General features: G+C 44.1%; 1 protein-coding gene across 1 annotated transcript in view; it reads left to right on the top strand.

Annotated features, from left to right (window-relative positions):
* The window catches only part of LOC139171809 (mitotic spindle assembly checkpoint protein MAD1-like), a 275,352-nt gene that overhangs the window by 2,712 nt on the left and 260,579 nt on the right, over positions 1–12,061 (top strand). Inside the window, exon 2 of the mRNA XM_070760242.1 lies at positions 8,119–8,259. Within this exon, the coding sequence (XP_070616343.1) occupies positions 8,119–8,259 (141 nt within the window). The remainder of the gene's footprint in view (positions 1–8,118; positions 8,260–12,061) is intronic.

A 12,061-nucleotide genomic window follows, 5' to 3' on the forward strand; every position in this document is an offset into this window, starting at 1 on the left:
AGAAGGACTGTGAATTGCCTCACAGCTGCAAGCTAAGTATCACAGAACTGATAAGGGACTTGTACAAATTCAGTTTGTTTGGAGACGAGTGCTCTTTGCTATACCAAAAGAGGGCTTGGTTTAAGGGAATTTTCATTATATTATATTGAATTTTCAAACGTGTGTGTGTCTGAAATTTGTACCTGTGAATTTTTGGGAGGACTCTACCAGAGAGCCCAACAGAACAGACTGGAGGGAGGGAATGCTTTTTTGGGGAGGGGACCCAAAACACTACATTTGGAGTATAAGATGCACCCAAATTTTCAGCCTCTTTTAGGGAGGAAAAAGGTGGACCTTGTACTCTGAATAATACGGTATTGGGTTAGAATATTTTGCTGTGCAAAATCCTTCCAGCTGAAAATTCTCTTGTCCCCCTTCCCCAGCTGTAGCTAGTCCTTGACTTACAGCCACCTGGGAGCCTGGAATGTCCGTTGCTAAGCAAGACAATCGTGACATGAGCTTTGCCCTGTTTTACGATGTTTCTGGCCACCGTCGTTAGATGGATTTCTGCAGTCGTTACATTAGTCACGCGGTAGTTAAGCGAATCTCGGCTTCCCCATCAACTTGGCTTGTCAGAAAGTCGCAAAAAAGGGGAAATCACACGACCACGGGGCACTGCAACTGCATTAAGTACCTGCCAGTTTACAAGTGTTTGAATTTTGATCATGTGACCACGGGGTGGTGGTGCTGCGACAGTTGTAAGTATGAGAAACGGTCCTTTTTCTCACCGCAGTTGTAATCTCATGCAGTCCCTAGTTGTAAGTCGAAAGCTGCTTGCAAAACACACACACACACACACACACACACAAAATTGCAACTGGCGTCACCCGATCACAATTTTATCGAAATCCGCAGATGGAAGACTTTGTAACACAAGTTTCTCATCGGTTTTCCATTTTTGCAAGCGTTGCGTTCAGCACACTTTGGAACGGAAGTTGGGTTTTTTAAAAAATTAAAAAAGGGGCCTAGATAAGCAATTTTATTAGATTCCGCTTACTTACAAAATGTATTTTTCTTGCAGCTTTTCCCCCCACTCGCCAAAAAAGAGATTTGAGCCATGAGTCATTCTTATTTTGGGGACAGTTCTAATCAAAGGAGTTTCTCATTTAATCACTGAGAGGCCGAGAAAATTTCTTGCTTTATCTAAAACCCCAGGTAGTTGGTTTGCTCCTTCCAGCAAGTTCACTCCGTCCTCTCCTTGTAGGAAGAAAGGAAGGAGGAAGGGAGGAGAGATGGAGAATAGGGAGGGTGGGAAGCATGAAAGAGAGAGGGAGAAGGAAGGAAGGAAGGAAGGAAGAGAGAATATGAGGGAGGGAGGAAGAAAGGAAGGAGGAAGGGAGGAGAGATGGAGAATAGGGAGGGAGGGAAGCATGAAAGAGAGGGGGAAGGAAGGAAGGAGAGAATATGAGGGAGGGAGGAAGAAAGGAAGGAGGGAGGGAGGAGAGATGAAGAATAGAAGGGAGGGAGGGAAGCATGAAAGAGAGAGGGGGAAGGAAGGAAGGAAGGAAGGAGAGAGAATATGAGAGAAGGAGGAAGAAAGGAAGGAAGGAGGGAGTGAGGGAGGAGAGATGGAGAATATGAGGGAGGGGGAAGGAAGGAAGGGCAATATCTTTGAGACTCATGGTGCTTTACAGCCCTCTCTAAGCAGTTTACAGAGTCAGAATATTGCCCCCAACAATCAAAACAAGTGTGAAAAAGGTCATAAGTTGTTTTTTTTTTCAATGCCCTTTGTAGCTTTGAATGGTCACTGAATGAACTGTTATAAAGCAAGGACTACGTATAATGATGAATTTGTCAATGCCGATAGGGCCCCATTATCCCCAGCTTCCAATTCGATAATAAAACTAATCCATGGAACCTTCTTTGCATTGACAACAAAACAACAAAATAAAACCCATAAGCATCATAATTTTGCTATGTGCAACTAAAGAATTCTGCAGCAGTGTTAATGCGTGGAGGTCATAAATACAATCGGGTAAAAATGTTAATTGCCAAACACATTTTGACCCAAAATTAAATGCAGCTTTCTTCAGAAGGAAACGTTTTGCTTATATTCAGTATATTTGGAAGCTGGTGATGGTTTTATAGATTAAATTAAATTTCCCCCATTCTTTGCAACCGGCATCCAGAAGTATCAAGATTCATGGCTCTAATTTTTCTGAAAGCCGTTTTATGCTCAAGTTAAAAATACAGATGCCTTGCTAAAAATATTTCTTATCCTAGAACTAAATATCTTAACCCATCACGAGAGGCGATTTTTTTTCACCCCTCGCTAAGTTTTCCAATAATGAAAATGATATATTAATCTTCTCCTTAAATCACTGCCAATTAATCAAAGTATGAATTCGGTTTTCAGGAACAAAACAGCTTCCGTGCCGTCACTATTTTCAACACTTGGCTGAAAATATAATCATAGTTACGTTTTCCAAGCCTGTTTTCTTTCTGCTAATGTCAAAAAACGAACGAGCTGTAGGTTTGCTTTTAAATTAACAGCTGAAATTCACTCGGGTGGAAACAAGCAAATTTAACTGTGAACTAGAATTTGTCATTAAAAAATTATTATAAAGCAAAGACCAGTCTACATTCCTTTCCTTTTGCTGTTAATGACAAAACAATTTCTCTGGGAAAGAAAATAATAATTAAATAAAATAGGGGAGAGGCTGTATTTTCACTCGGAAAATAGTGCCAAAGACATAATATAATACAACTGTAGTGAAGGGAGTCAGCTTAGAGATTTATGGGTCAATAAATAGACAATTACGGCTTGTTTATAAAAGGAAGGGTCCATTTTTTGACCTGCAAGCAATACCGAGACTCTAATAATGATAATTCTAGCATCTCGCCTGAAACAATAAAAGTCAATAGGAAGATATAGGATTTCAATAAAATTATGACACTATATAAACTTTCTCCCTGGAACAAGTTTTCCCCACAGATATCTGATTGACTTTAGTTAGATTTGTAACTTTAATTTTGTTTCCATTGATTTTTGTGGCCAACAACTAATTAGACACTCACTGTCAAATAGCCCCGGTCGTGGAAGAAACTCTAAAGGCAAACCAGCATAAGGGACAATATATTAGAAAAGTGTATGGATACGTATACAATTAATACCCACATTTAGGCTTCGTTTGTTATGTTTTCTGCTTTTTTTGGCTCCACTTTTGCAAAGGAACATAGAAACATAGAAGACTGACGGCAGAAAAAGACCTCATGGTCCATCTAGTCTGCCCTTATACTATTTCCTGTATTTTATCCTACAATGGATCTATGTTTATCCCAGGCATGTTTAAATTCAGTTACTGTGGATTTACCAACCACGTCTGCTGGAAGTTTGTTCCAAGGATCTACTGCTCTTTCAGTGGAATAATATTTTCTCACGTTGCTTTTGATCTTTCCCCCAACTAACTTCAGATTGTGTCCCCTTGTTCTTGTGTTCACTTTCTTATTAAAAACACTTCCCTCCTGGACCTTATTTAACCCTTTAACATATTTAAATGTTTCAAAGTTTGATTTACTTGGAGTTATATTCTGTTGTTTATATGTGAGGTCTCCAGAACTGAACACAGTATTCCAAATGGGGTCTCACCAGCGCTCTATATAAGGGGATCACAATCTCCCTCTTCCTGCTTGTTATACCTCTAGCTATGCAGCCAAGCATCCTACTTGCTTTTCCTACTGCCCGACCACACTGCTCACCCATTTTGAGACTGTCAGAAATCACTACCCCTAAATACTTCTTTTCTGAAGTTTTTGCTAACACAGAACTGCCAATGCAATACTCAGATTGAGGATTCCTTTTCCCCAAGTGCATTATTTTACATTTGGAAACATTAAACTGCAGTTTCCATTGCTTTGACCATTTATCTAGTAAAGCTAAATCATTTACCATATTACAGACCCCTCCAGGAATATCAACCCTATTGCACACTTTAGAGTCATCGGCAAATAGGCAAACCTTCCCTACCAAACCTTCCCCTATGTCACTCACAAACATATTAAAAAGAATAGGACCCAGAACAGACCCTGGTGGCACATCGCTTGTAACCTGGAGAGAACAATCTGGAGGTGTCACTGAAATATAAGAAGTCAAGAGTGGAACTATAGCTGATTTTTATTGAACTTTTTCTTTTCGATAGAAAATGCAAAGCAATTAACGCACTTTGAAGTCTCTCCTATTAGTCATCCTGGATGGGTTGTGTTAATTGTTACCAATGGATCTGTTTTATTCCAAAGGCTGTTCGATGTCTATAGAAAAACAAGAGTTGGAAGGGAACGTGGAGATGTTCTAGTCCAGCCCCTACTCAAGCAGGAGACCCTATACCAGTGATGGCGAACCTATGGCATGGGTGCCACAGGTGGCACGCGGCGTCATATCTGCTGGCACATGAGCTGTTGCCCTAGCTCAGCTCCAATGTGCATGCTTGTGCCGGCCAGCTGATTTCTGGCTTGCACAAAGGCTCTGGGAGGGCGAATGGGGGAGGGCAGTTTTATTTATTTATTTTATTTATTTATTTATTTTATTTATTTATTGGATTTGTATGCCACCCCTCTCCGTAGAATCGGGGCGGCTAACAACAGTAATAAAAAAACCAGCATGTAAATCCAATACTAAAACAACTAAAAAACCCTTATTGTAAAACCAAACATACATACATACAAACATACCATGCATGAATTGTAAAGGCCTAGGGGGAAAGATTATCTCAGTTCCCCCATGCCTGACGGCAGAGGTGGGTTTTAAGGAGCTTACGAAAGGCGAGGAGGGTGGGGGCAATTCTAATCTCCAGGGGGAGTTGGTTCCAGAGGGCCGGGGCCGCCACAAAGAAGGCTTTTCCCCTGAGCCCCGCCAAACGACACTGTTTTGTTGACAGGACCCGGAGAAGGCCCACTCTGTGGGACCTAACCGGTCGCTGGGATTCGTGCAGTACCCTCCCTCAACACCAGGGAAGCCTTTGGAGCCTGGGGAGGGCGAAACACGAGCCTACTGGGCCCACCAAATGGGCCATTTCTGACCTCCGGAGTGCCTCTGGAGGGCGGAAGAAGCTGTTTTCGCCTCCCCAGGCATTGAATTATAGAAACATAGAAGACTGACGGCAGAAAAAGACCTCCTGGTCCATCTAGTCTGCCCTTATACTATTTCCTGTATTTTATCTTAGGATGGATCTATGTTGATCCCAGGCATGTTTAAATTCAGTTCCTGTGGATTTACCAACCACGTCTGCTGGAAGTTTGTTCCAAGGATCTACTACTCTTTCAGTAAAATAATATTTTCTCATGTTGTTTTTGATCTTTCCCCCAACTAACTTCAGATTGTGTCCCCTTATTATGAATTATGGGTTTGGGCACTTGCGCACGTACGATAGCATGCGCCCACGATCTTTCGGCACCTAAGGAAAAAAAAAGGTTTGCCATCACTGCCCTATATTATTTCAGACAAGTAGCTGTGCATTCTTTTCTTGGCAGTTGACGGGCATTCTTTGCGTTTCTCAACAAGTTTGCTTGTACAATAGACCCGTGATTTTCAACCTTTTTTGAGCTGCGGCACATTTTTTACATATACAAAATCATGGGGCACATTGAGCGGGGGGCGGGAGTGGGGGGGCTAAAAAAAGTTTGGACAAAAATATTCTCTTCCTCTTCCTCCCTTTCGCTCTATTTCTCTCCCGCTTTCTCTCCTTCCCCTCTCTCTCCATCCCTCTTTCTTTCTCTCTCCCTTCCTCTCTTTTTTGCTCTTTCTATCTCTCCCTCCTTCCCTGCCTATCTTTCTCTCTCTCTCTCTTGCTTTCTCTCTCTCTCTTGCTTTCTTTCTCTCTTTCTCTCTCTCTCTTGCTTTCTTTCTCTCTCTCTTGCTTTCTTTCTCTCTCTTTCTCTCTCTCTCTTGCTTTCTTTCTCTCTCTCTTGCTTTCTTTCTCTCTCTTTCTCTCTCTCTCTTGCTTTCTTTCTCTCTCTCTTGCTTTCTTTCTCTCTCTCTCTCTCTTGCTTTCTTTCTCCCTCTCTCTCTTTCTCTTGCTGAGCTTCGCGGCACACCTGACCATGTCTCGCGGCACACTGGTTGAAAAACACTGCAATAGACTATTATACTTCCCAACCCTGTGTCTGAGTATTAATTGGGATTTAATTGCTGACTAGTTGTCGAGTCAGACGGAACAACCTGGAACGAAGGAAAAATGTCCCGACAGTGAGGACAATGAATCCATGGAACAAGTTGCCTCCAGAAGTTGTGAATGCTCCAACACTGGAAGTTTTGAAGAAGATGTTGGATAACCATCTGTCTGACATGGTGTAGACTAGTTTCCTGCCTAAGCAGGGGGTTGGACTAGAAGACCTCCAAGGTCCCTTCCAACTCTGTTACTCTCTTGTGAAGGAGGCCAGCTTCGTCTGCTGGGCTACCACCAGCCTTTCCTACCCAAGCTTGTTTTAGTGTTTTCCAACACCTGCATCATGTTTGTACCAGGAGATGTTCTCCATTGGCTTTTCAGGGCCATCCTGAATTTATAGCCACCTCCTCGTCCTCCTCGTATAAAACAATTAGGAAGCACTTGAGGCCAATTCTGAAGGCTGCTTGGAATCCAGATGGAAAAGCCGGAGATGTGTCTCCCCCCAACAAAAGCTACAATATCTGAAGTGCAGCCCCCTCCCATAAGTCATTTCTTGGAGAGAGGCAGCTAAAGTAAGCACAATGCCTTGGCAACTTCCCCAGTCTAAGCGACGCTCGGATTCGTGATGTTAGCTTAGCAAACACACCAGCCCAAATAATTCAGAGGACAATCAGAGGGAGTTCAGAGTGTGGAGGACTTCCCTGGAGTTTGAAGCAGTGGTGAAATCGATTTTTCCCCCCCACTACCGGTTCTGAGGATGGGTCTTGATGGGCGTGGCAGGGGAAGGGTACCGCAAAATCTCCATCCCCTCCCCACTCCAGGGGAATTAAAATTTAAAAAAAGATAAACATATTGCTTCTTTCATTTCTTTTCTCATAGTCAACAGTCGGTCAAAATGGAAAGATTTGGGAATAAAACAGCAGGAAACCGATCCACTGGGGGAAATCCAATAAATCTAATCTATTCTTTTTTTGGACTTTTTAATCTAAAACTGTAACCTAGACTTTTAAATATTAGATTTGTTACTATCTATTGTTCTTCACCATTGTTGTGAGCCGCCCCGAGTCTGCGGAGAGGGGCGGCATATAAATCCAATAAATCGAATCGAATCGAAATGGAAGTGTCATTTGTGTGCCCAATTTATCCTCTGAGATACAGTGGCGCCTCTACTTACGAACATTTCTAGATAAGAACCGGGTGTTCAAGATTTTTTTGCCTCTTCTCAAGAACCATTTTCTACTTAAGAACCCGAACGTGGAAAAATTTCCCAGGAAATTTGAGAGCGGCACGAAGGCCCAGCCAGTTTCCTGCCATTCCCCCCGGGTTTCTCTCTCTGGCGCAGTGTATGGGAGGCAGCCTAGCGCCGGGTGTATGGGAGGCGCCTGCACTTTCTCACCGCCTTAGAGTCCCTCTTTCTTTTTTAAGCCTTAAAGTTTTGGATTTTTTGGATTCCCCTCCCCTTCTTCCTTCGGCATCGGCTCTCCTCCTCCTCCTCTTCCTCCTCCTCCTCCCACCCAAATTCCGAGCTTTTATTTCTTCCCTAATGGGTTTGCACGCATGATTTGCCTTTACATTGATTCCTATGGGAAAAATTGCTTCTATTTACAAACTTTTCTACTTAAGAACCTGGTTATGGAACGAATTAAGTTCTTAAGTAGAGGTGCCACTGTATATTGAATGGAAGCTTAACAGTTTTTCCTGTTCTTCCTTTTCTCTGTTTCTTCTTCCTCCTCCTCCTCTTCTTCCTCCTCCCACCCAAATTCCGAGCTTTTATTTCTTTCCTAATGGGTTTGCACGCATTGTTTGCCTTTACATTGGTTCTTATGGGAAAAATTGCTTCTTCTTACAAACTTTTCCACTTAAGAACCTGGTCACGGAACGAATTAAGTTCTTAAGTAGAGGTGCCACTGTATATTGAATGGAAACTTAAAACTTTTTCTTGTTTGTTCTACCTTTCTTCTGTTTTTTTGCCCCCCAGGCCCGTGACGGAGTGAGATCCATTCTGGAATTCTACGACAGAGAGTTGAACCCGTCGGAGCACTCGCCGCAGCTCAGCTTCCGCGTACGAGAAGCCGAAGACTTGGTGCAGAAGATGGAAGCCCACTGCACGGAGATGGAGGTAATGGAGGGCCAAAAACAATGGAGAGAATATTAGTCACTCTGGAACGACGGATTGTTTTCCTGAGCTTGCCTGTTTTCTATTAGACGTTTCGTGAGCCAGCTAGGTAACATCATCAATGCTAGAAGGGAGTGGAGTTTATGAGTGGGGGAGGAGGAGGAGTTGTGGGGTCCTTGGTGCTCTCTGAGCTTGCTTGTTGTTAGTACTATCTACATAACAGTGTTGCGTTTGGCAATATATAAACAACTATGAATGCTTGTATGTATTGAAGCACTATAGCTTTTAGAGTTAGTGTTGGAGATTGCCACAAGAGGGAGCCAGAGGCTTGATTCTCTCTCTGTCTGTTACGAGTCTACGGAGAGGGGCGGCATACAAATCTAATAAATAAATAAAATAAATAATTCTCTGTTTGGTATTGCTGATTCATGGTGACTGCTGTAGTAAGAGCTGTGTGTTCGATGATAGTTTATGTATTTTGTAAGCTATTATTATTATTATTATTATTATTATTATTATTATTATTATTATTATTATTATTTATTAGATTTGTATGCTGCCCCTCTCTGAAGACTCGCAAGGCTTGTCATAACTTTAAGCCTGGAGGACCAACTCCCAATATTGAATGGGAAATTCTGGGATTTGAAGTCCCCCAGGCTTAAAGTTGCCAAGGTTGGAGATTATTATTATTTATTATTTATTAGATTTGTATGCCACCCCTCTCCGTAGACTCGGGGTGGCTTACAACAGTCATAAAAACGATATATAATGACAAATCTAATAGTTAGACTCTAAAATAACAATAATACATTTTAAAAAGTCTAAAAAGCAAGGAACCCCAATATATAAAAACATCCATACAGTCATATCATGCACAAAAACTACATAGGCAGGGGGAGATGTTTCAGTTCCCCCACGCTTGACGACAGAGGTGGGTTTTAAGGAGTTTACGGAAGGCAAGGAGGGTGGGGGCTATTCTAATCTCTGGGGGGAGCTGATTCTAGAGGGGCGGAGCCACCACAGAGAAGGCTCTTCCCCTGGGTCCCGCCAGACGACATTGTTTAGTTGACGGGACCCGGAGGAGACCAACTCTGTGGGACCTAACCGGTCGCTGGGATTCGTGTGGCAGAAGGTGGTCTTTGAAGATCTTTGCTTGAAGGAGCCTTTCTTTGCTCCCTGCTAAAATGGGCATCCCAGGCATTGCTGTTAATATTAGAATTACAAGAATCATCCGATTATTGGCGAACATGATAGGACACGCAAGAAACGATTTGCAAGGATCAACGCTAAACGGATCTCCGAGAAGGTTTGAGCTTCCTCTCCCCTTTATTAGACCGTCCGAGTTGAAGCCATAAAATTTAGATTGGAGCCGTTACGGTCATACGGCTTCTTCCCTTCCTCCCGTTTAAAGTCGTCCCTGCGCCTCCGTTCTTTCTTGTTGCCGCTTCCATTTCTTCAGCTTTTCTTCCAAGGAAAACTTTCAGATAAATCAAACTGGCGAGGACAGCATCTCTTGGGAAACCCTCCTGCGTTCGGCTGCAAGGGAGGATTTATGGCTTCGTCCTTTGCCTTGACCAGGCTCCGAGTAGCTTTTGGGTCCATAAAATAGCCCTGAATAGCATGCATTAAAACCCAACTCACCCAAGAGGCCTTCTAGTCCAACCCCCTTATTCATTCAGGAGATTTTACATATGCAGTGGTACCTCTACCTAAGAAGGCCTCTACTTACGAACTTTTCTAGATAAGAACCGGGTGTTCAAGATTTTTTTGCCTCTTCTTAAGAACCATTTTTCACTTACAAACCCGAGCCTCCAAAACTGTAACCGGAAAAGGCAGGGAGAAGCCTCCGTGGGGCCTCTCTAGGAATCTCCTGGGAGGAAACAGGACTGGAAAAGGCAGGGAGAAGCCTCCGTGGAGCCTCTCTAGGAATATCCTGGGAGGAAACAGGGCCAGAAAAGGCAGGGAGAAGCCTCCTTTAGGCCTCTCTAGGAATCTCCTACGAGGAAACAGGGCCGGAAAAGGCAAGGAGAAGCCTCCTTGGGGCCTCTCTAGGAATCTCCTGGAAGGAAACAGGGCCGGAAAAGACGGGGAGAAGCCTCCGTGGGGCCTCTCTAGGAATCTCCCGGGAGGAAACAGGGCCGGAAAAGACGGGGAGAAGCCTCCTTTGGGCCTCTTCTAGGAGTCTCCTGGGAGGAAACAGGGCCAGAAAAGGCAGGGAGAAGCCTCCTTGGAGCCTCTCTACGAATCTCCTGGGAGGAAACAGGGCCGGAAAAGGCAGGGAGAAGCCTCCTTGGGGCCTCTCTAGGAATCTCCTGGGAGGAAACAGGGCCAGAAAAGGCGGGGAGAAGCCTCCGTGGGGCCTCTCTAGGAATCTCCTGGGAGGAAACAGGGCCGGAAAAGGCAGGGAGAAGCCTCCTTGGGGCCTCTCTAGGAATCTCCTGGAAGGAAACAGGGCCAGAAAAGGTGGGGAGAAGCCTCCGTGGGACCTCTCTAGGAATCTCCTGGGAGGAAATAGGGCCTCCACCCTCCCTGTGGTTTCCCCAATCGCACTCATTATTATCTTTTCTCGAGAATCTCCAGGCATGGAACACTTAACGGTTTCTGAATGCAAGGCCATCCCACGGATACATCGTTCACGCCGTCGAGAAATTTCTCCTTAATTCTACATAACTCGAGGTTACTCCCAGTTTTCTGGCCCCCCCCCTCTCCAAAAGATGCAACGTTGGTTAGTCAATGCCTTCCAGTCCCCCCCCCCCTTTACAGTGGGCTTCCGGCCCTCAAATCAATAAGCAGTGCAAATTCCTTGCGCCCATCCAGCACTCCGCTTAGGTCGCGGGGTTATAAAATCGTTGATTTAAGAGCATTGCAGGGAGCAACATAACCAGGAAGTATATCAACGCAGATTTAAAATCACAGCAGCAGCAGCAGCAGAGTTTTCTGCAGAAATATAATTGATTTTCCCCTGGAAGGTTTATTCCGCCACTTTGGGGAAGGCGGAGGGGGGGGGACGTCTCCAATAAGGCCCCGTCTTTTCTGCACCGTTTCCTCTTAGTTGTATCTCTGGGGCAGTCCATCCTTTACTAAATCCACACAGATGGAGGGTTTTTTTAATATCTTTGCAGGCAATTTAACCCGCTTTCCTTCCAGTGCATCGGAAATAGGTAATTATAACTTTCCCTGCAGACCCCTTTAAGCACTTGAACGGTGTTGTATACATTTGTTGTAGTCTTACACACACAGCCATACGTGGAAGAGAATTAACCTGGGCATGGTCTATTGTTTCTTCCTTAGCGGATGCCCGTGGCTAATTAATTGGTCTGTTTGTTTGTTTGTATTTCTTTTAATCTTGTGAATACAGACATAGGTTTAAACGCGTAGTAGGCAAGAGCGTCGCTTTGAAAACAGGGCTGTGTTTAAATTCCGCCGCGCGCTAGCTACCATCGGCAGTTCCCCTTAAAGAAGCCAGGGAACCGAGATTGTGGGTTTGCTCAAGATGGTGCTTTCAGTGTGCGTGTAATTGTGTGTGTTTGGCCTGCGTGTGTGTGTTTGTGTTGTGTTTGCATGCACAAAAGCAGAATCCATTTCAGAAATAGGAAAAGTACTTTGGAAAACCCCCTTAAGGAATTGAAACCAGTGGAATGATGGGAGGTCTGGTGGGGGATTGAAGTTGGGGTATAAAGACAATTTAATTAAAAATTATAGCACTGTCGCTGCTTCTCTGGATATTGCTTAGCGGTTCTGGGCTTGAATTAAGGCAGAGAGGCTGCTGAAGTCCGAGGAAGGAGGAGAATGACCCTCAAGCCAG

The sequence above is a fragment of the Erythrolamprus reginae genome, chromosome 9 (genome assembly GCF_031021105.1).
Source record: "Erythrolamprus reginae isolate rEryReg1 chromosome 9, rEryReg1.hap1, whole genome shotgun sequence".
Lineage (NCBI taxonomy): Eukaryota > Metazoa > Chordata > Lepidosauria > Squamata > Dipsadidae > Erythrolamprus > Erythrolamprus reginae.